General features: G+C 42.3%; 1 protein-coding gene across 1 annotated transcript in view; it reads right to left on the bottom strand.

Moving 5' to 3' along the window:
- KIF6 (kinesin family member 6) overlaps window positions 1-26,938 on the bottom strand; it is a 511,469-nt gene that overhangs the window by 396,276 nt on the left and 88,255 nt on the right. The window contains exons 4-5 of the mRNA XM_033938641.1: window positions 24,367-24,514; window positions 8,083-8,192 (exon numbers count right to left, since the gene is read on the bottom strand). Of these exons, the coding sequence (XP_033794532.1) occupies window positions 8,083-8,192; window positions 24,367-24,514 (258 nt within the window). The remainder of the gene's footprint in view (window positions 1-8,082; window positions 8,193-24,366; window positions 24,515-26,938) is intronic.

Below are 26,938 nucleotides of genomic sequence, written 5' to 3'. Positions count from 1 at the left end.
CTTGGGCAAGATATGTCATTCCACTCCCAGGATCCATTCTCCTCTCTGAAAGTGTCACGCTACCCCCTCCACGCCACCTTTATAGGGGCATCAGGCAACGTTCCAACCCACACTCATAAGTGGGTTCCTAATGCAACATAATCTTTCTTCAATTACCAATGTACCATGGATTTAATCACCTTTACTACATTAACAGATATACACCATATCTATTCCGATCTCCTACTCACATCTTTGATTTAAAGAAATACACCACTTTGATGTTTCCCAAAATCATCAGCATATTTAGATTTTCCCCCTTAATGTAATTTTCCATCATATTAATACAGCCACAGTTTTGTCACTTTTTCTACAGTCTTACCAGACTATATCAGAACACACCCAGAGGTTCTAACTGAAATGTTTCTCTCTCAGGGAGGTGTTGACTTTTCCTCTCCCCACAGTTCTCATGGTTCTGTGACCTCCTAACTGGGGTAACTCTGGGTCCTCAAGTTCTCCACCTCAGGGTCGAGCAATCCTGAACGATTCCTTTCCACCATCCTTCCTTGATCCCACCCCAAAGGCATTTTGGATTTTGTACTGTCCGCTGATGTGGTTCCAACCTCAGTGCTTCGATCTCCCAAAAGAGGCCGCCTATGGTGTAACTGGGATACGGTCTGGGTTCACTATTCCCTAGGCTAGATTCTCTCCCACTTGAACTCTTCACTATCTGTTCGGATAAATGACAGCTCAGTCCAAGGTACGAGTGAATCAAACTGGAACTTTATTTGAAGTTGATTTAGGAACAGTCTTTAAACTATTTACACGCACTCGGTGAAAGGCAAATGCTTTGGTTCCATCAATAGAATTTCCCCCTGTCACTTCCAGTTCCCAGCAGAGTCAATTATTTATAATTTCTTCAGAATGGAAAGCAGACACTTTGGTTCCATCATCAGATTCACCCCTGTCACTTCCAGTTCCTTTTAGTTTAAACTATTTACAATTTCTTGTCAGTTCCCTCCCAAATCTCCCTGGGAGTCTCCCTCAGTCTAGGGCTTTGGCGGGAGAGAGGAACAACCAAAAGCCTAGTTTACACTCCCTTCTTCTCTTGTATAACTTCCCCCCCTTCCCTCCCAAGAAAAGGGACCTTCAGCTCCTCCAATAGGTTTCCTCTAGCAGAGGCATTTTTCAGGGGGATCACACTAGCAATATAAAATATCCTAACATTAGTACAGTTAAGAAAACGAAGGGAGAATGCTGTGTGAGGCTGGAGTGCAAGGTAAGTTATGCATTCTTTTTGTGAGCAATACAGGAATATAAGGATGTTATATGTGATTGGGGGGAGCAAAGAAAATTTGTTGTGTGAAATAGGAAGAGGGAACAGATTAACCTGGCTAATTTCAGAGGTTAGCTAGATAAACCTCTCACTTTGAACATTTTCTCCTAAAATACACAAATTTAAATGACCAGAAAAGGTCATTCTGGTCTTCAATAGTGCTGTTTGGAGGGTGATTTTATAATAATGGGGTTGATATTCTGCATGGTATAAGCAGGCAGGAGAAACTCCTGCTTGTTAAAAGCATGCTGAATAGTCTGGTCACTGATATCCAGGGGCACGTAACCAGGCAGTGCTACTGAATGTCGGTTCTGACTGCCACAGCATTGTCCAGTTAGTGAAGGGACTGTCTGAGGGCAGCACAAGAAGGATATGAGAAGCTTGGACCCCAAATTTTAGTTATTAAAGTCTCTGCTCTCACTTGGGGCAAGTAAGTCTAAGCTCAGTGTATAGAGTAGGGCTCCTATGTATTCCAGTTTCTGAACAGGGACTAGGCGGGACTTGGGGTAGTTTATCACGAATCCTAGTAGCTCCAGTTCCTGAATAGTTCTGTGCATGGTTGAGGATCCTTACAGAGTTGTGCTCTTGACCAGCCAATCATCCAGATAGAGAAACATATACATTTCTAGTCTGTGTAAAGATGTTGCTACTATCGCTAAGCATTTGGTAAATACCCTGTGAGCTGACATGAGGCCAAAAGGCAGAACACAATACTGGTAGTGGGTTTCCCTATTCAGAATCTGAGACACCTCCGGTGACTGGGAAGTATCAAAATGTGGGTATAGGCATCCTTCACTTTTCTTTGACAAAAGAATTTGTTCAGGGCCTTTAGGTCTAGGATGAGATGAAATCTCACCATTTTCTTGGGTACAAGGAAGTACCTTGAGTAAAATCCCTTCCTTTTGTCTCCAGTACCTGCATGTGCGGAGAGCTGAGAAATGACGCTGACAGTGGGCAATTTGGTAGTCTTCTATGCCAATTCAGTATGTAACCTGAGATTTACTATTTGAAGTACCCACCGGTCAAAGGTTATAAGGGGCTACCTTTTTTGGAAAAAGTTCAGTCTCCCCTCCTACCTGTAGGTCATTCAGGATGGTTACTATGATTAAGGCTATGCTCTGCTGAAGCCAGTTAAAAGCTCAACTGCTAGTTCGAATGAGGAGCCAATTGGGTCTTCTGTTGATTGGGCTGATAGGGTAAGGAACTCTGGAGCTGGGACTGCTGGGCAGGGTGAGAAGAAGGCAGGTACCTATATCTTTGAGACTAGTAAGGATGCTTTCTTTGGCCTCCAGAAACCCTCCTAGTAGAGGAGGATGCAGCTGCAGGCTGCCAAGACAGGGACTGGATGGAATCTGCATGCTTCTTAGTGAGATCAGTCACCTCCTTCAATTTGTCCCCAAATTGTCTCCATGGCAGGAAAAATCAGCAAGCTTCTCCTGAACTGATAGTTCCAGGTCAGACACGTAGCCATGAGAGTCTGTGTATTTCCACACCCATTGCAGCGAATCTAGACAGAAGAATGTCAGAAGTATCATATGAGCTCTTGGCCAGAAGTGTTGTGTTGTTTTTTGTTTTTAGCGTTTCACAGACTGGGTAATTTTCATCCAAATCATGTTTGTTATTGTTGGGCAATAGACACTTTCTAATCTCAGCTTTTTTTTCCTAATAGCAACTCAGTTAATTGTAATCTTTGGTTTTTGGCTCTCCGCATTTCAAACACTGTCCCCGGGCTTTTCTGAGGTCCCTTTTCGGCACACACCTTGATCACATATATACTTTCCCTATGATAAGTACCTGCACACCTACTCTTGTTTCATCCACTTAGCTTCTTTCCATTTGTGCAGCTTCACAGCCCTTCAGATGTCCACTTGTTCTGATTTAGTTTTGGAGAAGCCAAGTCCAATGTTCTTATATACATTTTTCACGTCCTTTTCAAATCATTGATTTACATTCTCACTATCACAGTCATTGGTTCACTTGGTTGCTTTCAGTAGACTACATTATGCACTTCTCTTAGCTGTTGGCGCTAATTACCAGATATGCATTATTTAATCGCTGATTTCAATGGTCCCTGTTTCCCTACATTGTGTTTGTATTTTATATGTTGTTTTGCATTTTTTATAATTTGCCTCTCTGGTGCACCCAAGGTTTTAGCGCACACACATCATGCACTTTCTGACGATCCATAAACCTAGGGCTCCTTTTACTAAGCTGCGATAGCAGTTTTAGCGCACACTAGACGCTAACGCCAGCATTGACCTGGCGTTAGTTCTAGCCGTGTAGCGCTGGTTTAGCGTGCGCTAAAAACGCTATCGCAGCTTAGTAAAAGGAGCCCCTAGTGTGTAATGGGGTTTTACATGCATAACACGTTTTTTATGCCCCTGATGGAATTTTCCATTCATGATTACTGAGATTATTATTGTTCCGTTCTGATTGTCTTTTATACATTTTTATGTTCTCATGCGGTATTTCATGTATTTTATGCCACTATCTAAGGTTTTTATTTTTATGTATCAATGCACTCTAGGTGGACTGTTTCATGGATTTTTATTGTATGGATTCTATGGATTTCATGCGTATGCATTTTATTGTTGTTGTTTTTATGCATGCATGTTTCTGTCCCTATCTTCTTTACCATTCAGCTCTTCTTTATGTATTAGTTAAACTGCCTTTTTATGTATCGGTCCATGGCATCTCATGGATAGTTATTGTAAGGTTTTTCATGTGGATGCATTTCAGTTTTGTTGTTTTCATGTATTCAGCTTCACGATCAGGCTTCTTTTTATGTATTAGTTATATGTATTAACCAGATATGCTTTAGGTTTGTTTTAATCTAATAACCTTGACATTCTGTAGGTTTTATTCATATCTTTGACACCACTGAGTGAATACTGGCCTGGTATGTATGTCCCCCACATATGTTTTTCATATGGATGTCTCCCTAATGGGTTCTTCCATTTAGGTTGATCCACGTGTTCTATCGGCATTGGTATTTTGTTCATTTTCTGGCTTTTTGATTCACTGTGTTTTTCACAGCCTTTAGCTTCCCATGTCTTTTTCAGATTTGTTTTCATGTTCACCATCCATATAACATTTTTATAGCACTTCCTCACTTATTTCCATTCTCAGATTCACTTAGCTCACCTCCACTTTCACTTGCGGTAGCCTCCAATACCTGAGTGCACTACCACACTTGCTGGCCTCAGTTCACCTTCATATGTTCATCTAGCTATTTCTCATGCTTCATCAATTCTTCCCACTAGGACCCCTGAAGAAGGCCTTTTAACGAAACACGGACCATGTAGGGTCCGTATTACATCACATGTCAGTCATTCATAAAGTGGAGATCTTTTTATATATATATTTTTTTTTTTATTTTACTTGTCTTAATAAACGCCTTGTCATGATCATTTCATTCCAGTTTTTCCTTTTGTGTCTGGACTTCCATTCTTTGACTGTAGAATACCTGGGCTCTTTCTTTGTTCTTTTAGACACTGGTGGACATAGTGTACTTGGATTTCAGCAAAGCGTTTGACAGTGTCCCGCACCGCAGACTATTAAACAAGATGAAGTCGATGGGTCTAGGCGAGAAGCTAACTGCATGGGTCAATGATTGGCTGAGTGGAAGACTTCAGAGGGTGGTGGTCAACGGCACCCTCTCTGAGACATCGGAGGTAACTAGCGGAGTGCCGCAGGGCTCGGTCCTGGGACCATCTCTTTTCAACATATTCATAAGAGACTTGACCCAAGGGCTTCAGGGTAAAGTAACACTGTTCGCCGACGACACCAAACTGTGTAATATAGTAAGTGAAAACAATCTTAAGGATAGTATGACGCAGGATCTGATCACGTTGGAAAACTGGTCCTCGACATGGCAGCTGGGCTTCAACGCTAAGAAATGTAAGGTCATGCATCTCGGCTGCGGAAATCCATGCAAAACTTACACCTTGAATGGAGAAACACTAGCTAGGACTTCAGAAGAACGGGACTTGGGTGTGATCGTCAGTTCAGACATGAAGGCTGCCAAACAAGTGGAGCAGTCCTCATCCAAGGCAAGGCAAATGTTGGGATGTATCAATAGAGGCTTCATCAGCCGTCAACCTGAAGTCATAATGCCGCTGTACAGAACCATGGTGAGACCTCACCTGGAATATTGTGTGCAATTTTGGAGACCACACTACCAAAAAGATGTGCTTAGAGCTGAGTCAGTCCAACGAATGGCCACTAGAATGGTCTCCAGACTCAAGAGTCTCCCATACGAGGAAAGACTGGACAAACTGCATCTCTACACTCTTGAGGAGCGTAGAGAAAGGGGAGACATGATTGAGACGTTTAAGTACATCACAGGTCGTGTCGAGGCGGAAAGCGATATATTCTTCCCCAGGGGACCCTCGGTCACAAGGGGGCACCCGTTCAAACTCAGAGGAGGGAAATTTAATGGTGACACCAGGAAGTATTTCTTTACAGAAAGGGTAGTAGATCACTGGAACAAACTTCCGGTGCAAGTGGTCAAGGCCACCAGTGTACTCGACTTTAAAAATAAATGGGACATCCACGTGGGATCCCTACGGGGGTCGAGCTAAGGAACTGGGTCATTAGCACTCAGACTTGATGGGGTGGGACAGAAGAGTGGGCAGACTTGATGGGCTGTAGCCCTTTTCTGCCGTCATCTTTCTATGTTTCTATGTTTCTAAAGAAAAAACTAAATTAGGAACCTGAATGAAGGCACTCAACTGCACATAAGAAATTCCCAAGGAAAGAATGGAAAACGTGTCCTCTCAGTTCCATGAAAAAAATAGGACTGGGGAACCTCTGCTTGTGTGTCAGACACAGAAGCATAGAAACATGAAGACAGCAATGTAAAGGCCAAATAACCTATCCAGTCTGCCCATCCACAGCATCCACTATCTCCTCCTTTCCCTAAGAGATTCCATGTGACTGTCCCACACTTTCTTGAATTCAAATACAGTCTTTCTCTCCACCACCTCTACTGGGAGACTATTCCACACATCTATCACCCTTTCCTGTAAAAAAAAGTATCTCCTTAGATTACTCCTGAGTCTATCACCTCTTAACTTCATTCTATGTCATCTCATTCCAGGGCTTCCTTTGCATATTTATGCCACATAAGTATTTAAACATCTCTATCAAAACTCCCCTCTCCCACCTTTCCTCCAAAATATACATATTGAGATTTTTAAGTCTGTCCCCTTACGTCTTATCATGAAGACCACACACCATTTTAGTAGCCATCCTCTTGACTGACTCCATCCTTTTTATATCTCCAGAATTGTACAAAATATTCCAAATGAGGTCTCACCAGAGTCTTATACAGGGGCATCAATACCTCCTTTTTCCTACTGGCCATACATCTCCCTATGCACCCTAGCATCCTTCTAGATTTCACCATCGCCTTTTCAACCCATTTGGCTACGTTAAGATCGTCACATACTATCACACCCAAGTCCTGCTCCTTTTTCATGCATAAAAGTTCTTCACCCCTGAACGCTCTTCCGGAGTCTGTTATAGGGGAAAACACCCTCCAGGGATTCAAGACAAAGTTGGGCAAGTTCCTTCTAAACTGGAACGTATGCAGGAGAGGTTGGACTCATTTAGAGCACTGGTTTTTGTCCTTGGGGCCGCCGTGTGAACGGACTTCTGGGCACGATGGACTACTGGTCTGACCCAGCAGCGGCAGTTCTTATGTTCTCATGAAACTGTACTGTTCCCTCAGATTTTTGCATCCCAAATGCATGACCTTGCATTTCTTAGCATTAAATCTTAGCTGCCAAATTTCAGACCTTTCTTTAAGCTTCACCAGGTCTTTCTTCATGTTATTCACACCATCCAGGGTGTCTACTCTATTGCAGATTTTGGTAACATCCACAAAGAGGCAAATCTTAGTTGACAGCCCTTCAACAATATTGCTTACAAAAATGTTAAAAAGAACAGGCCCAAGAACCGAACCTTGAGGTACACCACTGGTAACATCTCTTTCGTCAGTGAGATCTCCATTGACTATTACTCTCTGCTTCCTTCCACTCAACCAGTTCCTGACCCAGTCCTTCACTTTGGGGCCCATACCGAGGGTACTCATTTTATCTATTAGATGCCTGTTTGGAATACTGTCAAAGGCTTTGCTAAAATCTAAACACACCACATCTAGTGCACTCCCTTTATTCAATTCGCTGGTCACCCAGTAAAAGAAATCAGATTTATCTGACAAAACCTGCCTCTAGTGAATCCATGTTGCCTCGGGACCTGTAATCCACAGGATTCCAGAAATATCACTATTATCTGTTTTAAAAGCGTTTCCATGCATGGTACAGCGCTGCTAAAAATGTCTATTTTTAGAGCTAGTTAGCTCTAAGCCAGGCTCTGATGGATGTCATCACCCGGATATGAGAATTTAAGGTCTGCTTGTTCTCAAAGAAAGTGTAATATGTTGAGGAGAATGAGAGCGGCAGTACAATTTGTTTGTGAGGTAAATAACTAAGTCAAAAGAATAGAAAAAGTGGTAGTGCAAGAGAGTAAAGGACCTGTCATAATCTTTCTGGTTTGTTTTTGCCTACATACAAAGTTGCCTATATACACTGTACATAGTTTAGAAACTCTTTCTACATAAGGTTTTTGTAAGTGAAGCTTGTTTTCCTCTGACAGACACTACAATAGCTGAGAATTTATGCATTGTAACTTAGGCTAGCCCAAACTGTGTTGCAATTCACTGAGTTTAGTAATTCTTGTCATATTCTTTTTTGATTACTCACGGCAAGTCTTCCAATTTTGAGGCTTCGTGTCTTGGATCCAGCAGATCATAACCACACTCATTGTAGATTTCCAGGTAAGAAATATGTGTTGTATAGACATGACTACTGACCTGAAACCAAAAATAGATAAAAAAGGGGAAAAAACATTCATCTTTAAACAGGAATCCAAGCCTACCTTTCCTCCAGTCACTGAGTATGTTTCACATGTTCAGTTCAGAATACTCTCACGTCAGTCAATTTCCCTATGTATGAATGTTTATAAAACAGGTAGCACCAGTAATCAGGAGTGATTTCAGTCTGTTAAATGTTTTTTTTATTGTTTCTGTGAAGCAGAAATTAGAATTAGCCATCCCAACTATGGAATCAGTTTCTCGTTTTCCTGTGCAAAACAAAAGCACGAAGGGCCGGATTCTGTAAAAAGATAGGTACCTATAAATATGGCACCTATCACAAGTCAATCACTCTTATGCGCCCATTACAGAATAACGCTTAATGGCGCCTAACTTAAAACTTAGGTGCCTGTAATGTACGTCAGGATTTTAAAGGACTACATTATTGGCGTCGAAGTCCTTTAGAGAATTGCGCCCAGTAGCGCCTAAGTCACTCTCCACCCCTAGCCACACCTACTTTACTGTTAGGCGCCTATCACCCAATTAATTTTTATTGTTCTCAGTTTTGAGCCAATTTACTAATTAACATAGATGCATAACTTTAGGCGCCTCTTATATAATGTCTTTCTAGAATGTCTTATGTCTTACTAGAAACAAATGAATACTTGTGACTAGAGAACAAGAACTTAACCTTTAAGAATCTAATTTTAAGAATCCCTGCTGTGCTTAAAGGATGGACCCACAAGCAGATTTTCAGCCAAGGGCCAATGATGAATAAGTGCAGCTAGAGTTCTAGAGCACTCTGATGTAACTATTTATCCTTCTTGGGGACAGGAAGATGGCAGCAGCAGTGCAGAATGTGGTAAAGCTGCTCGGGGAGCAGTACTACAGGGAAGCCATGGAACTTACAATGCACATCTGTGCCGAGCAGAGTGTGCGCCTACTTTTCCTGGAGTTGCTCAGAGCAATTGCTATATTTGGATGGAGAAACATCATCGGGGCCCAGGTCTTGCAGCTGGTCAACTTTACTCCTACCCATCTCATCGCTGGTGAAAGAAACACAGAGCACACCCACCTGAAGACCCAAGGCTCACCTTCCCATCTATCAAACCAGATACTGAACAAATCTTAAAGAAACAAGGTTAATCTCTAGCAGCCAGCCTAGAGGATCTGATGCATGCAGATAAGCTGGAGAAAAGGGCATCTCAGACCCACGGGATGATTACAGTATGAACGAATTCCCGGTCATCACTATCATACTGCTATTAAGTCTAAATTTTCTTCAATTGATTTACAGTTTGTTTTCAGTGGCTCTTGTGAACCCTTTGAAAATATCAGCCAGATTTTTGACCTGAGAACTTTTTCTCTCTATATGGGAGTTTTTCATCTCGGGTCTTTTTCTGGCTGAGGGTCAATGAAAAAAACTGTAGCTCAGACTGAAGAGAATTTTTTCTCTCTAGTTGAGTTCCTTTTAGATTGGGAAGTCCCTTTATTTAATAATATTTTTGACTGAATGGTTGGTTCAGTATAGCCACTGCTTGCCCTAGATCGGTGGCACGGAATGCTGCTACTATATGAGCTTTTGCCAGGTACTTCTGACTTGGATTGGCCTCCGTGAAGACGGGATATTGGGCTAGATCGACCATTAGCCTGATCCAGTAAAACTATTCTTATGTTAACAAATTTACCTCCTCTTCTACAAAGCCACGCTAGCAGCTGCCGTGCGGTAATGGCCCCAAAGCCCATAAAGATTTAAAGGGCTTCAGGGCTGTTGCCGCGCGGCAGCCACTAGTGCGGCTTTGTAGAAGAGGGGGTTAATGTGGACACATTTTTTGTTGTGTTAGTAATTAAAATTGCTCACAAGTTACGAATAATTTTATGCACGAGACAAAAAAGGGGGCACAGAAATGAGCAGATCATGGGTGGGTCATTTTTAAAAATTACGCATGAGGTATAGAATAAGGACATTTACATCTAAATTTAGGTATGGGCATTTGCAGTCTGAGGTCTTTTTTTTTGTCTCCACTATTGAGTGGTTTCCTCCTATGTTCAATAGCTTCTGAAAATTAATTGGGAACTTTAAGTAGTTTGGATTTTATAATTTTCAAGTTTCCTTATGTTTTTGATTAGTTTGATTTCAATAACCCCAATATTAAATTACATTACATTAGTGATTTCTGTTCCGCCATTACCTTGCGGTTCAAGGCGGATTACATTATTAAAGTTTATAGTATTACATATTACATATCTGGTATTAGGTCAATTGGAGATATACAAGAAGTAGTCTGGAAATTTACTAAGATGGTAAGGATTAGGGAGTGTTGTAGGTGGTGCTTGGGTCAAGTCTGGTTGTGTTAGTTTAGTTTAAAGTATTTTTTGAATAGTAGGGTTTTTGTTTCTTTTTTGAAGGTTTTGAAGCCTGGCATAAATATCATATCAGGGATTGCTAGGAAGGTACAAATTTCTAGATGTAATAAATGGCTTTTTCTTGAAGCAACTGATCCAGGAACCAACAAGAAGGGGCGGTATTTTAGATCTAGCTCTTAGTGGAATGCAGGGGCTTAGTATGAGAGATAATGATGTTGGATCTGCTAGGAAACAGTGATCATAACATGATCAAATTTGAGCATATTAAGTGAATTCATTAAGGAAATCTACTGTTACAACATTTAATTTTCAAAAGAGCAAATATGATAAAATGAGGAAAGTGGTTAAAAAGAAGTTGAAAGGATCAGCTGCAGAGGTTAGGACTTTAAATCAGACATGGATGTTGTTTTAAAATGCCATCTTGGACGTCCAAACCCAAGTATTCCAAGTATTAATAGGGATGGAAAGAAGAGCATTAGTCATTTAACCCTATCAACAAACTGCAGCTCATCCAGAACACAGCTGTTAGCCTAATCTACAAATTAAAGAAATATGATTCAATCACAACCTTCATCAGACATCTACACTGGCTCCCAATATCATTCCGAATAATCTTCAAAACTTCATGTATCCTACACCAGATTTTGAACGGTAACTCAGCTGCTCCCCTCATCCAACTATTCTCTACTGCTTGGTCGACATCAAGAAGAATCCTTAACATAAGAACATAAGAATTGCCACTGCTGAGTCAGACCAGTGGTCCATCATGCCCAGCAGTCCGCTCACGCGGTGGCCCTCTGGTCTAAGACCAGCACCCTAACTGAGACTAGCCCTACCAGCGCACGTTCTTGTTCAGCAGGAACTTCTCTAACTTTGTCTTGAATCCTTGGAGGGTGTTTTCCCCTATAACAGCCTCTGGAAGAGCGTTCCAGCTTTCTACCACTCTCTGGGTGAAGAAGAACTTCCTTACGTTTGTACAGAATCTATCCCCTTTCAACTTTAGAGAGTGCCCTCTTGTTCTCCCTACCTTGGAGAGGGTGAACAACCTGTCCTTATCTACTAAGTCTATCCCCTTCAGTACCTTGAATGTTTCGATCATGTCCCCTCTCAATCTCCTCTGTTCGAGGGAGAAGAGGCCCAGTTTCTCTAATCTTTCGCTGTACTGCAGCTCCTCCAGCCCCTTAACCATCTTAGTTGCTCTTCTCTGGACCCTTTCGAGTAGTACCGTGTCCTTCTTCATGTATGGCAACCAGTGCTGGACGCAGTACTCCAGGTGAGGGTGTACCATGGCCCGGTACAGCGGCATGATAACCTTCTCTGATCTGTTCATGATCCCCTTCTTTATCATTCCTAGCATTCTGTTTGCCCTTTTTGCTGCCGCCGCACATTGTGTGGACGGCTTAATCAACTTGTCGATCAGAACTCCTAAGTCCCTTTCCTGGGAGGTCTCTCCAAGTACCGCCCTGGACATCCTGTATTCGTGCATGAGATTTTTGTTACCGACATGCATCACTTTACACTTATCTACGTTGAACCTCATCTGCCATGTCAATGCCCATTCCTCAAGCTTGATTATGTCACGTTGCAGATCTTCGCAATCCCCCTGCGTCTTTACTACTCTGAATAACTTCGTATCATCCGCAAATTTAATCACCTCGCTCGTCGTACTTATGTCTAGATCATTTATAAAGATGTTAAAGAGCACAGGTCCAAGCACCGAACCCTGCGGCACCCCACTGGTGACGCTTTTCCAGTCCGAGTATTGTCCATTTACCCCCCCCCCACTCTCTGTTTCCTATGCTCCAGCCAGTTTTTAATCCACGTGAGTATTTCACCCTCAATTCCATGGCTTGCAATTTTCCGAAGTAGTCGTTCATGCGGAACCTTGTCGAACGCCTTCTGAGAATCCAGATATACAATGTCGACCGGATCGCCCTTGTCTGTCTGTCTGTTTACTTCCTCAAAGAAGTGCAGCAAGTTCGTCAAACATGATCTGCCTTTGCTAAAACCGTGCTGACTGGTCCTTATCAGCCCGTGTCCGTCAAGGTGATCAATGATGCTGTCCTTTATCAGTGACTTTACCATCTTTCCCGGTACTGAGGTCAGACTCACCGGTCTGTAGTTCCCCGGATCTCTCTTCGAACCTTTCTTGAAGATCGATTTAACATTCGCCACCTTCCAGTTTTCCGGAATCTTTCCCGATTTGATTGACAGATTGGCCATTAGTTGAAGCAGTTCAGCTATGGTCCTTTTCAGTTCCTTGATGACCCTTGGATGGATGCCGTCTTCTTTGAAATTAGGAAATACCTTGAGTAGAACCCCTGTTTTTTTCTGGATAAAGAGAACTGACTCTATGGCATTGAGTTGAAGTAGGGCTTAAATTTCCTGAATAAGAAGAAGGGACACCTGTTGAGATGTGAAAGAGGACTCTCTTGGAGGGTTGCCTGGAGGAATGCTGATGAAACATAGAGAGTAATCCTCTGTCCATTGTGATGAGAGTCCAATGTCGATAGTACAAGAGAAGACGACCTCCAATAGGTTGGGGAGGAGGCTGAGTAGGAAGAATGGTGGCTACTCTCTAACAGCATGTCAAAAATACTGGGTTGATTTTTGTGGGGCAGAAGATTGAGCTTTCTGAGTCTTTTGCCTCTTCTGTGGTGGAGGTTTAGAAGAGTACGAGGTTGCTGAATAATGTCTCTTGTAAGAAGTATAAGATTGTTTCTGATAAGACCTCTTGTAAGAAGTATAAGATTGTTTCTGGCAAGACCTAGAAGCTGAGTCTTCTTAGACAAGGCTAAAGTGGCCCAGCTCTGCTCACATCAAGTAAGTCTTTGTGTCTCATCCTTGACTTTATAAGAACATAAGAATAGCCTTACTGGGTCAGACCAATGGTCCATCAAGCCTAATAGCTCGTTCTCACGGTGGCCAATCCAGGTCACTAGTACCTGGCCAAAACCCAAGGTGTAGCAATATTCCATGCTACTGATTCCCCCATGTTTTTCTCAATAACAGCCTATGGACATTTCCTCCAGGAACTTATCCAAACCTTTCTTAAAACCAGCTGTGCTCTCTGCTCTTACCACATCCTCTGGCAATGCGTTCCAGAGCTTAACTATTCTCTGAGTGAAAAAAAACTTTCCTCCTATTGGTTTTAAAAAAGTATTTCCCTGTAACTTCATCGAGTGCCCCCTAGTCTTTGTAATTTTTGATGGAGTGAAAAATTGATCCACTTGTACCCATTCTACTCCACCCATTCAAACAACTCATCACCCAGACAAGGAATGTTTGCCAGGCAATCTTGAAGGTTGATGTCAATGTCACAGACTCGAAGCAATGGCTAGACATCTCATGGCTATAGACATAGCCGATGCTCTGAGTGTTACATCAAATACATCAAAAGCAGTTCTAGCCATGAACTTTCTGGTTTGAAGAAGATTATGAGTAGTTTCCTGAAACTCCAGAAGACGATCAGATGGAATATACTGCTCAAAATCACTAAGTCTCTTCATGAGATACTTCATATAGAATGACATAAAGAAGTTATAGCTGAGCACCCTGCTGGCTAACATAGAATTCTGGAAAAGGTAGCGGCCAAACTTATCTAATGTGTAACCCTCTCAACCTGGTGGCGCACTGGCATACACTCGTGTGCTGTATGACTTTTTAAGCACAGACTCAACCAGCAAAGACTGGTGTTACAGCTGTGGCTTATCAAAGCCTGGACATGACTGAATTCTATATACGGAGTCAATTTTCCTAGGTGCTATGGGAAAAGTAAGGGGAGTCTCCCAGTTCTTAAACATAGCCTCGTCGAGTAAATTGTGGCATGGTAACTTGAGGAGTTCTTTAGGAACGTCATCAAAATCCAATGTTTCAAGGAGCTCTGCTCTCGGCACAGAGTCTGACACCAATTTAACTGGCAAAGCTTTGCCCATCTGCCGTATGAATTTTGTGAAAGATAGACCTTCAGGAGCGATCTGCGCCTGGGCAGAGGAGGAGATGAATCTGATGGGATTCCTTATGATTCTGGAGCAGATAATTCAGGCTCAAGATCAGTGTCATGGTGAATAGAGAGATTTGAATCCACCTGCCCAACTCCAGGTGACTCCCTGTATGAAGGAGAAGATAGAGATCTATGATTCTTAGCCTGGGGAATATGATGAAGGTGGTGGTGAACGGTACCCCATCTGAAGCGTCGGACGTGATCAGTGGAGTGCCGCAGGGATCGGTCCTGGGCCCGATTCTATTCAACTTATTCATAAGAGATATGACGCAAGGACTTAGAGGAAGGGTATCACTGTTCGCCGACGACGCCAAACTTTGCAACATAGTAGGCAAAAGCTTATTACCTGATAATATGACACACGACCTACTGCTGCTGGAACAATGGTCAAATACTTGGCAGCTAGGCTTCAATGCTAAAAAATGCAAGATAATGCACTTGGGCAAGAGAAACCCGCGTAGAACTTATGTACTAAATGGTGAGACCTTGGTTAGGACCACGGAGGAACGCGATCTAGGAGTGATCATTAGCGAAGACATGGAAGTTGCCAATCAAGTGGAGAAGGCTTCCTCCAAGGCAAGACAAATATTGGGGTGTATCCGCAGAGGTTTCGTCAGCAGGAGACCTGAAGTTATGATGCCGTTGTACAGAGCCATGGTGAGGCCACACTTGGAGTACTGTGTTCAGTTTTGGAGACCACACTACCGAAAGGACGTGCTGAGGATCGAGTCGGTTCAGCGAACGGCCACCAGGATGGTCATGGGGCTCAAGGATCTCCCGTATGAAGAAAGACTAAAGAAGTTGCGACTGTATTCACTCGAGGAAAGAAGAGAACGGGGAAATATGATTGAAACGTATAAATATATCAAGGGACGCATCGAGTCAGAAGATGATATCTTCTGGCTCATGGGACCCTCGACCACCAGAGGGCATCCGCTGAAAATCAGGGGAGGGAAGTTTCATGGCGACTCCAGGAAGTACTTCTTCACCGAAAGAGTGGTGGATCATTGGAACAGACTCCCACTCCAGGTGATAAAGGCCAGCAGCGTGACGGATTTTAAGAAAAAATGGGATACTCTTGTGGGATCTTTAAGGGAGTAAATTCAGGGGGGGGGGGATACTTGGAATGGGCAGACTTGGTGGGCTATAGCCCTTTTCTGCCGCTTTTTCTATGTTTCTATGTTACTAAGAACAACTAAGAGCATGCCTAAACCATTCAGAAGAAGATGATGAAGAAGTTTTTTTTTTTTTTTTTTATTTTATTTTCAAGATTTTACATTATCATTTATACAAATAATAAGAAAAGAAAAGGAATTTTACAGAAACATAAATACAAATGTTATAACCTACTAAAGGTTCTTCTATATAATTTCCTCTAGTCCACATAATTTGAGAGAGAAAACAGGTAAATGAAACAGACATATTTAAATATAATCCTGATCAATAAAGATCAATCATTCTGGTGTATAAATACAAATCAAAAACTCCAAATTATTAATTATGTGGTGAGAGAAGAAGGTAAACTTGTTTCATGACGTTGTAAAAATTGTTCTAACTGCATTGAGTCCCAATAAACATATTCATTTTCCTGAAATTTAATCAAACATTTACAGGGAAATTTTAAATAAAATGTGGCTCCTAAAGCTAATACCCTAGATTTCAAAACCAAAAAAGATTTTCTTCTTAATTGTGTTGCTTGGGCCACATCTGGAAATATTAATACATTGTCTCCACAAAATTTTGTTTGTTTATTCTGAAAATAAGCTTTCATTATTAAGGATTTATCTATTTCTCTCGTACATGTTATTAAGAGTGTAGATCTAGTTTGGATTATATCCTGTGAGTCCTCTAAGAAACCAGTTAAATCAAAATCAATCTGTTCCAACTGATCTATACCCGGTTCTATGGAAACTTTTTTCTTCTGAGGAATATAATATAGATTAGTTAAAGGCAAATTTTCTATGTCAGCCATTCCCAGAACTTCCTTAAAATATTTCTTAACCAATATTTCAGGGGAAATCAAATGAGTTTTGGGAAAATTGACTAGACGTAGATTTTTTGCCCTCTGCAAGTTCTCCATTTTTTCAAATTTCAAATGAGTAATATGAAAATCCTTAACAGCTGATGAGGAGACTGCTTGTAAAGTAAACATTTGGGACTCTGTTGACCTAATAGATTTTTCTATAATCTTTAAGTTTGAATCAACATTCACAAACTTATCAATCACTTCCTTTGAAAATTTTTCATTCTGTGTCACCACAGATCTTAATAACCCCTCCATTCGAGTATTAATTAACCAAACATCTTTTAAAGTAACTTCCTGAGGTTCAGCCTTAGGATCTCTAGGAGCCAAAGCCTCATCTTGAAAAGATAAGGCTTTCGGCATCACCCCATAAGACAATAAGGGTGATGTCTGTTGCTCAGAGATTTCCTCTGGCTGAAAAATGGAGCCCGGATTTGGCTCCAATTCACCAGGAATACCTGGTGGAGGTGGTGGAGTTCTACCTGGAGGACTCAGAGATGCTCCTGATAGTGAACTCGCTCCTTGGCTATGGCTGAGTACACTGGATGGAACTAAATGTCTATCTATGGGACCCATTAAGATAGGCGTAGACACTTTTGCTTTCCCTTTTCTTTTCCCCATATTGTAGTTAAAGTTAAAGTTACATACGTTTCTCCCGTTTCTCCCAGTGTCTCCAAGGGGCTCCCAAGGGGCAAAACGTGCCCCTTAGGGCACGCCCCTTTGGCCACGCCCTGCGGCCGCGCCCTGCGGCCGCGCGCCGCAGTCGCGGCGTCCCTTTCTACCTCGGAGAAAGGACCCGCGTGACGTCGGGCGTCTGTCTCCGCAGATGCCTGCAGGGATTCAGCAACCCGGTCCCAGCTTAGATGATGTTAAAGCGCTGCAGTCCTGAGCAAATAGTAAGTCCAGCAGGTAATTACACCTTAGTGCCTGTGTCTCCCCGGTCTCCTGCAGTCGCGGCGTCCCTTTCTACCTCGGAGAAAGGACCCGCGTGACGTCGGGCGTCTGTCTCCGCAGATGCCTGCAGGGATTCAGCAACCCGGTCCCAGCTTAGATGATGTTAAAGCGCTGCAGTCCTGAGCAAATAGTAAGTCCAGCAGGTAATTACACCTTAGTGCCTGTGTCTCCCCGGTCTCCTGCAGTCGCGGCGTCCCTTTCTACCTCGGAGAAAGGACCCGCGTGACGTCGGGCGTCTGTCTCCGCAGATGCCTGCAGGGATTCAGCAACCCGGTCCCAGCTTAGATGATGTTAAAGCGCTGCAGTCCTGAGCAAATAGTAAGTCCAGCAGGTAATTACACCTTAGTGCCTGTGTCTCCCCGGTCTCCTGCAGTCGCGGCGTCCCTTTCTACCTCGGAGAAAGGACCCGCGTGACGTCGGGCGTCTGTCTCCGCAGATGCCTGCAGGGATTCAGCAACCCGGTCCCAGCTTAGATGATGTTAAAGCGCTGCAGTCCTGAGCAAATAGTAAGTCCAGCAGGTAATTACACCTTAGTGCCTGTGTCTCCCCGGTCTCCTGCAGTCGCGGCGTCCCTTTCTACCTCGGAGAAAGGACCCGCGTGACGTCGGGCGTCTGTCTCCGCAGATGCCTGCAGGGATTCAGCAACCCGGTCCCAGCTTAGATGATGTTAAAGCGCTGCAGTCCTGAGCAAATAGTAAGTCCAGCAGGTAATTACACCTTAGTGCCTGTGTCTCCCCCATGATGAAGAAGTTTGATGCCATGAGTATGTGGATCTTGACTTGCATCAAGGAGAGTGAGATCCAGTACCATGAGATCTTGATTCTCTTTTAAATGTGGATTTACCCAGAGAAGAACGAGGATCGGTAACTTGAGACCTTGATGCTCTCCGAGATTTGCCAAGAAAGCAAAGTTCAGTACCTTGGGGCCTCAATGCGTCATGCTCAAGCTGGGCCGGTACTGAGGGAGATGGTACAAGCATGGCAGCCAATTGCTTTTGTAGCAGTACAGCTAACTCCCGATGGAAAAACTCCTTCAGCTGGGCCTGGAAGGACTGCACCGGTACTGATTGCTCAATAGCTGGTACATTTAGTGCAGCAGGGTGTCGAGGCATTGGTGACCTTGATGACGAGGCACGCCTGAGAGTTGACACAGCCTGCACTGATGGAGAATGAAGGTGGTGTTGTGTCGACACTTGGAATGCATCGAGGAACTCGATTCAGATGATGCCTGCAAAGCCGATTGAGATAAGAACGGCTTCTTAGTAGGTTTACCTGATGACGGAATTGAGTCCGACATCAAGGGAGGTGTTGATTATCCTCCGAGGCCATGACCACTCCAAAAAGCTTCTCTTGTTGGAGGCATCGAACCTTAAGGGAGCATTTCTTCAACATAAGACAGCCCATGCAAGAATATGTGGATAAAACTCTGAGTGTATGATGAAGGAATGAATGAGGTATAGATGCTGGTATGTGATTCACTCTCTGCAATGGGGATATCAGTTGGGTGGGTGGGGTGAATGGCTACTATGAATTTTCATATACCCTATGCAATTGATATGTTTGTATTTATGAATATATTTTTCTGAACATATGTTCTCTCCTGTTTGGATTTCATAATGTAAATTTCAAACCTTAATAAAATTTGGAACTTAAAAAAAGAAAAAGAAATAGAAGAGCCAAAGGAAAAAAGAAACTTTGATGGGTAGGCGACATGTATGGACCGAGTCCAGACACAACTTCTTTGCTCCGCGGAAAACAAAGAACTGAGGAGCCATGAGCTGATATCGGGCAGGAAGGCACTTGTGTGTGTGCAGTGCGGGCAGTCTCGAAGTTTCGCTAATGCTTAAAGTGACAGTACACTTTAGCACTGTTCATACCAGGCTCTGTGGATGATGTCACCCACATGTGATAATATGAGAGTGTGAGAATATCTGTTACATTATATAGTATTCCAAAAGAAGCATATTTTTATTTAGCATCTGTATTGTGGAATTCCCTACCATATTAACTTCAATTAGAAATGAACTTCAGAACTTTTAGGAATGGTTCATAATCTTAAGGGCACGAAACTGATGTGCACCGACAAACGAGTGCCGACAATTCAGCGCAGGACTTCATTGCGCCGAAGAAAAACCTTCTTTTAAAGGGCTCCGATGGTGGGTCTTGGTGGGGAACTCCCCCACTCTACTTAATAGGGATCGTGCTGGCGTTGGGGGGGTTTTGGGGGGGTTGTAACCCCACATTATACTGTAAACTTAACTTTTTCTCTATTTTTAGGGAAAAAGTTAAGTTTTCAGTATAATGTGGGGGGTTACACCCCCCATACCCTCCCCCAACGCCAGCACGATCCTTATTAAGTAGAGTGGCGGGTTCCCCACCAAGACCCACCGTCAGAGCCCTTTAAAAGAAGGTTTTTCTTTGGCACGATGAAGTCCTGCGCTGAATTGTCGGCGCTCGTTTGTCAGCGCGCGTCTGTCTCGCGCGCTTAAGACCCGTCACCTTTAAGAATAGTATGAGAGATAAATATGTTGAATCCACTGGGAAACAGTGATCATAACATGATAAAATTTGAGCTGATATTTGGAGTGACATCACAAAAAAATCTACTGTAGTGGCATTTCATTTTTGAAAGGGCGACTATGATGAAATGATTAAAAAGAACCTGAATGGATCAGCAGCAAAGGTTAGGACTTAAAATCACGCATGGAAATTATTTAAAAATGCCATCGTGGAAGCCTAGATGGGATGGTATACAGTACATTCCAGATTGCTGACAGAATAGAAAAATGAGTTTACAAAAGCTACTATTAGTAATCTGTAATCTGGAAGACTTGAAGGTGGCCAATGTGATGCCGATTTTTACAAATGGTTCCAGCGGTGATTCAGGAAATTATAGACATCAGTGCCGGGCAAAATTGTAGAGACTATTATAAAGAACAAAATGATGGAGAGGGCGGAAGCCAGAAAGCCTTGAGCATGCACAAATACTCAAGGCCCCGCAGTGGCTCAGTATATAATATCGATGCCAGGCTCTTTCAGCACTGGCATGCGTATGGTAAGCACTGTTCCAGTCAGTGGGGGGAGGACGTGGACAGCAGCACCAATCATCTTGGGCGTGAAGGGAGGCGAGCACCACCAATGGCCTCGCGGAGGGGGGGGGGATACAGTGGAGGATAGCAGTGCTAGTGGCCTTGGAGGGGGGAGTTGGAGTAGGAGGACAGCAGCAACAGTGGTCTTCAGGGGGAGCTTAAATATAAACTGAGACCCCCCATTTTTGGCCCATTTTTTGGGCCAAAAATCTCATAATACATTTGAGTAACTCTCAAGAAACCAGAAACTACATTTATCTGGATTCTACCAATCCCCATGAGTGCCAGTTTACTGAGAGTCTACTGTATTAGGAATGGAATAGAAAACAAAGATGAAAATATTATAATTCCTTTGTATCACTCTATGGTATGGCTGCCTCAAATACTTTGTGCAATTCAGGTCGCCGTATCTCAAATATAGTGGAATTAGAAAAGGTTCAGAGAAGGATGATGAAAAAGATAAAAGGGATGGGATGACTTCCCTATGAGGTAAGATTAAAGCGGTTAGGGTTCTTCAGCTTGGAGAAGAGACGGTTCGGGGGTGATATGATAAAGGTCTATAAAATACTGAATGGAGTGGAAAAGGTAGTAAATTGCTTGTTTACTCTTTCGAAAAATACTAGAACTAGGGGGCATCTGATGAAGCTACTGAGTAGTAGATTTAAAACAAACCAGAGAAAATGTTTATTCACACAACCTTTAATTAAACTCTGGAATATGTTGCTGGAGAATGTGGTGAAATCAGTTAATTTAGCAGGGATTAAAAAAGGTTTGGATAATTTCCTAGTCCCGGGTGGATAAGTACTCGCTTTAACTTGGCCTTCCTTTTCTTGCCCATCCTGAGAGACCAGAGAGCTCAGTTAGCAGCTGACCTTCCTGACGCCATCTTATTTCCCCAAAGTAATCAGACTTCCTCAAAGAATTAATTCCACTATGACCTTATTCTCCTTGAGTGTACCTTTTTTTTAGAAAACTCTCAACCTGTGATTATAGCTTCTAGACTAACATTAATAGTGACTTTCACCTTAGAACATAATAGAAATTGGATTTTGAGACTGTATTTTCAATTTAAAGATGTTAACTTTTGTGGTTCAAATTTGTTGGGTTTTCCTGATTTGTCCAAGGCAACAGAGTAGGCACAAGTCCTTTTTGGGTCTGCATCACCAGGTTGTGTCTTTGGGTGCTACTTATTCCCTTGTAAATGTATTGTTAAATATCAAAGAAACATAGAGTATGACGGCAAAAGAGGGCCGGCCCAACAAGTCTGCCCACTTAAGAACCCTCCCTCCCTGGTGTGCCCCTCTTTCATGCATAACTTTGTAGCACTCCCACCTGTTTGTCCCATTGACTTTTGAAGTCAGGTACACTACTGGCCTCGACCACCTGGCGTGGAAGTTTATTCCATCGATCAATCACCCATTCGGTGAAGAAGTATTTCCTGGTGTCACTATGAAATCTTCCCCCCTTTTTCAGAACCATCACATTTTAAAAAATTTTGGGAAACTAGAATTGTTCCAATTCCAATAGCTATTTCTTCCCCCTTAGATGAACTCATTTTAGGTTAATATACTCTTGCTTTATATGAATAGCAGTTAGCCTTCCTTAGCTTTTTCTTTTATTTCCTTGTAGAAAACAACTCTCTCTGTTATTCTTTTCTTTTCCATCATTTTGCTTCTCACTACTGTGGTCTCAAACAAGCATTGATATTTAATTACAATTATGAAAATGTTTTCCTTTAAAATTTTTCAATGATGTAATTGTCTTTCAAATTCAGGTGTGAACCTGTGCATTTTCTTTTGGAAATCTGCAAAATTAAAACAAAAAAATATTACTTTTCTTTGACCTTTAATGGTTTTTTTTTTTAGTTTTTTCATTGCTGTGAGATAGGGGATAAGGAGGGATGAGTGCAGGGCTAGACTGCCGTTCAGGAGATTTGTTTGATCTCTTGTGTTTTGCTTTTCTTCTCCTCTATCATAACAGTCGTAAACTTTTTATTTTTCTTATGTAGATTTTATGACTTGTTGTATTGTAAACCGTTCTGATCTGATGTACAGTATGCATGATAAAGCAAATGTAATAAAAATAATTCACTGTGATCATATCATCCTATCAGAAAATTGCACTCTTAACACCATAGTTTATTAGAAATTCCCTTCACTAAATTGTGCTAGATTGGCAGATAGAACTGAGCATTTCAATTGCAGTACCCAAAATGTGGAACTCTTTACCTTTAAATCTGTGCTTGTGTAGTTATCTAAAATATTTTTTTTTTAAATTGAAAACTTTTGTTTTGCAGAGGTATGCTGAATATATTAAATTTTAAATGTTATTTGTAGGGCTGTGGGGTAATTGTGGGCTACTTTTATAAAGCTGCAGTAGCGGATCCAAGGTCCATAGGGATTTAATAGGAGTCGGAGCATTTGCCGCACCGCAGCTGTTAGCACTCTTTGTAAAAAGGGGAGGGGTGTTAGCTAACACAATTAACATGTTAATTTTTGGCATGATTAAACATTTTAATTGTGAGTTAACCACATTACCGTGCTGGAATATTGTCTCCCTTCTCTTTTGGCATCGCTGTACTTGCTTGGGTCACAGGCAATGTCTGCAATGTAAGCAGGTTTCCTCCACCAGCCACACCAGCCTTCCTGCATCTCACCTCCACTGATGGAACTTCCTGTTTTCATGGCTGCAGGGAGGCTTCTGGGGCTGGCAGAGAAAGCCTGCTGGCAAGGAAGATGCTTCCTTCGATTCAGGCAAATATAGCAATGCTGGACCAGTTAACTCAAGATTACAAATTGTGAGATTAATTGCAATTAAAAATTGTAATCATCCAACAGCACTAGTTACTTGATCTATGTTTTATTTAACCTCCCCCACTTTTTTACAAAAGCGTAGCATGGATTTTTGCGCTGGCAGAAGCAGCTCCTATGCTCATAGGAAATCTATGAACGTCGGAGCTGTTACCGTGGTGGCCGGCGCTAAAAACGCTAGTGCAGCTTTGTAAAGGAAGGGGTTAAAGCTTTATTTTTGCCTGTTTATTTATTCTGTTTCTAAATTTATGTATGTAATATTGTAAACAGTGAAGAATTATGAGAGCTGTAGTATATACAGTGGAACCTTGTTTTGCAAGCATAATTCGTTCCAGAAGCATGCTCATAAACCAAATTGCTCGTATATCAAAGCGAGTTTCCTCATAGGAAGAAAGGAAAACTCACTTGATTGGTTCTCCCCCCCCGAAGCCACTGGTGCTGCTCGCTTCCACCCCCCCCCCACCCCTGAGGCCACTGGCGTGCTTCTACTACCCCCACCCGTGAACCAGCATGACCCCCCCTGCCTGCGAATGCCCTCCCCCGCGAGAACCGGCATCGCCCGCCCACCCAAACCCAAATCCTTACCCTGATCTGGCACCAGCACGCAGCACCCCACAGGACGTGCAGATCCTGCCTCTTCGAGGGTGGGGGGGGGCTCGCAAATCGAGTCAATGCTCGGTTTGCAAGGCACGATTTGCTTGAGTGTTTTGCTCATCTTGCAAAACACTCGCAAACCGCGTTACTCGCAAACCAAGGTTTGACTGTACTTTTAAAAATTAAAATATTTCAAATGAATATATTTTTAGCTTTCATAAATCTGGTAAAAAGTGGAATGCAATTATCAGAGATACAAAAAGTCAGTACACTATAATAGAAAATAATAAAGCTACATGAAAGGGGAACACATCCCTATTGACAGGTTCCTGTACCTTTTGCAACTGCTGAAAAATGAATGATAAGGTCCTAGGAATAATGCCTCGGTCGTTGTACCGCTCAGCTCCGCCGGTGATAGTAAACGTCTTGCCACTACCTGTCTGTCCATATGCAAAAATTGTACCATTGTAGCCAGCAAGAACACTAAAAGTAAGAAAACATGGAACATATCTTAGAATATGAAGCAGGAACATTTTCTTCAGGACAGTATCAAGCCCTTAATGTTCTCAGAAGGCAAGATTTTTAAGAAATTTAACAGCACAAACTCTTAAGCTTCAAAAGTTACTCTTTCATTGAACAGTTTTACTCTTGTTATCAGTACTTCATGGCATGCACAAACATTTCAGTTAATTTAGGGGCCCTTTGTGGTATTAAAATGTTCTAACATGGGACTTTGCCATGCACTAAGCCCATATCAAAGGTGCCACCAGTATTATAAGAATTTACTTTTCTTTTCTTTTTTATAAGCTCTACACCAAATTTTTCCATTAGCACACAGGACTTGCCAAAATTAATGTTATGTATTTTATGAGGTAATTTTATAAAGAAATTTTCACAAGAGTGCTCTTACAAAATAATCATGGCTAGAGTCGCAATTTATGTGCTTTGTTTCTAAAATATGTTTGTATACGTTACATGATAACATTTTGCCTGCTCCTGAGGACATGCAGTTCCTGTCACTTCGGCACTAGTACATTATGATATTACTATGTTATTTGTGGTTTTATATCCTTCCAAATCCTCCGAAATGGAGGTCGAGATGGGTTACATCAATTAATGCAACACAAACATCCATAAACAGTATAGGAAAAAGTCCAGTTGTACTCCTAAACATAGGCTTCTGGTACAGTGAGTTCGTATTTTCTAAAAATATGAAGGTTACACGTATCTCTGGGAAACAGGCCTGAATTAGGCACCTCCTTGACTCTTCCATAAATATAGGGGTCCTTTTACTAAGGCGCTAAATTGATTAGTGTGCGCTAAATCAGTTAGCGTGTGCTAAATTGGTTAGCATGCCTTAGTAAAAGGACCCCATAGTATGTATATATGTCATCATAACTGGTTGCATATATTGGCACCTTCTGTTTAAAACTCCCATATCTGGCTAAGAATATGATGCAACCCTCATAAAATTAGGCGAAACACAAGGTGGTCGCAGTAAAGTCAGCACGAATGTACTCAATGCCATAATGACTTGAAGACAGGTGAAGATTCCCCAAAAAACAGGACATTGACGAGGGAGCCGTCACAGCCAAAATTGAATCCAAGGCTGAGGCGATATAAAGAGGCCTCGCCGACAAGAAGCCCGTGAGGGAAATAAAAACTCATAGCTTTTGAGGGGGTTACTGAAAGAACAATATTAAAAGAAATAATCAGAATTGAAAGAGAAAATACACATGAACAGGAAGGCAAGGCAATAAAACGAAGAGCATTTGAAAAGCCGACTTCTTAGCTCCGCGGAAAAACAAAAACCGAAGAGACATGCGCCCATGAGTAAATAACATGTCTACTTGAGCTGGCCCGCCAGTGCTCACATCCCCATTAGGCATATCATCATGTTTTTATAAGTTCCCATGGCATTCTCCGGCTCTCTTCACAGTCTCATACTATGTCACAGTAGCACTGGACTCTTCTGCAACTGCTTTTTTTGGTAAGTATTCCTGCTTTAAAAGTTCTTCTCACAGCTTTAGGCCAATGATTGTCAATGTGTTCCTGGGGGGTTTTGCCTTGGTAAGGGACGGTGTTGGGTACAGTAAGTGCTCTGACAGACTGGACTGTGCAGCTGCTTTCTCCTCTTTGCCGGCGCTTAGGGGATGGTGGCAGGTGAGAGTCGCGCTGGGTCCCAGGACGGGATGAGGGGAGATGGTGCTGTTACTCTCTGTCCACCATAGGTATTGCAGTGGCGGACAGGGGTGCCTGAGAGGAGGTTCAGTTCAGACTATCCCATTGCAGCTGCCCTGGGAAGCAAACGCTATCATCACTTTCTGAACGCATATCTCTCTTTCCAAACCCTTTATTTAATTCAGCAGTGGCTAGGCTGGGTTAGGAAAGTGCTCGTTCAGTCTTCTACTCTCTCTCTCTCTGTTTTTTCTCTTTTGGTGGTGCCGCATTCTTCTTTAATGTTCTCTCTGAGCTGGAGATGTAGAGATTGCTAGTCCTTGAACGCGATTCGTCTGTTCCATACGGGAGAGAGCTGAGCCAGGTAAAGCTTTTTGGTCAACTGGGTTGGATAGGGCATGATGACAGAGGCGAATTCAGTTGCATAGCAAGAAGCAGGGCTTGGGCTTGTTTCTCGTTTATGCGCACTGCTTTCCATATTTGTATTTCACTTTGCTTTACTCAATTCAGTCTGCCATCAGCCACATGGTTACATTTAATTTTCCTTTTTTACATTTGCTGTTCAATGTTTTATGGCTTTCACATGCCATGCATTATTGTTTTTATAATAATGTGATATATCTGATAAGAAAACTTCCTCAATTGTAGACATTTTTTCAATTAATATTAAGGTTGGCCCATGACTTTGTCCAAGTTTTTAATTTTGGCCCAGTATGTATTTGAGTTTGA

The sequence above is a fragment of the Geotrypetes seraphini genome, chromosome 3 (genome assembly GCF_902459505.1).
Source record: "Geotrypetes seraphini chromosome 3, aGeoSer1.1, whole genome shotgun sequence".
In the NCBI taxonomy this organism is placed as follows: Eukaryota; Metazoa; Chordata; class Amphibia; order Gymnophiona; family Dermophiidae; genus Geotrypetes; species Geotrypetes seraphini.
The sequence above is the reverse complement of the archived record's forward strand: the minus strand, read 5'-3'. Positions and strand labels throughout refer to the sequence as shown.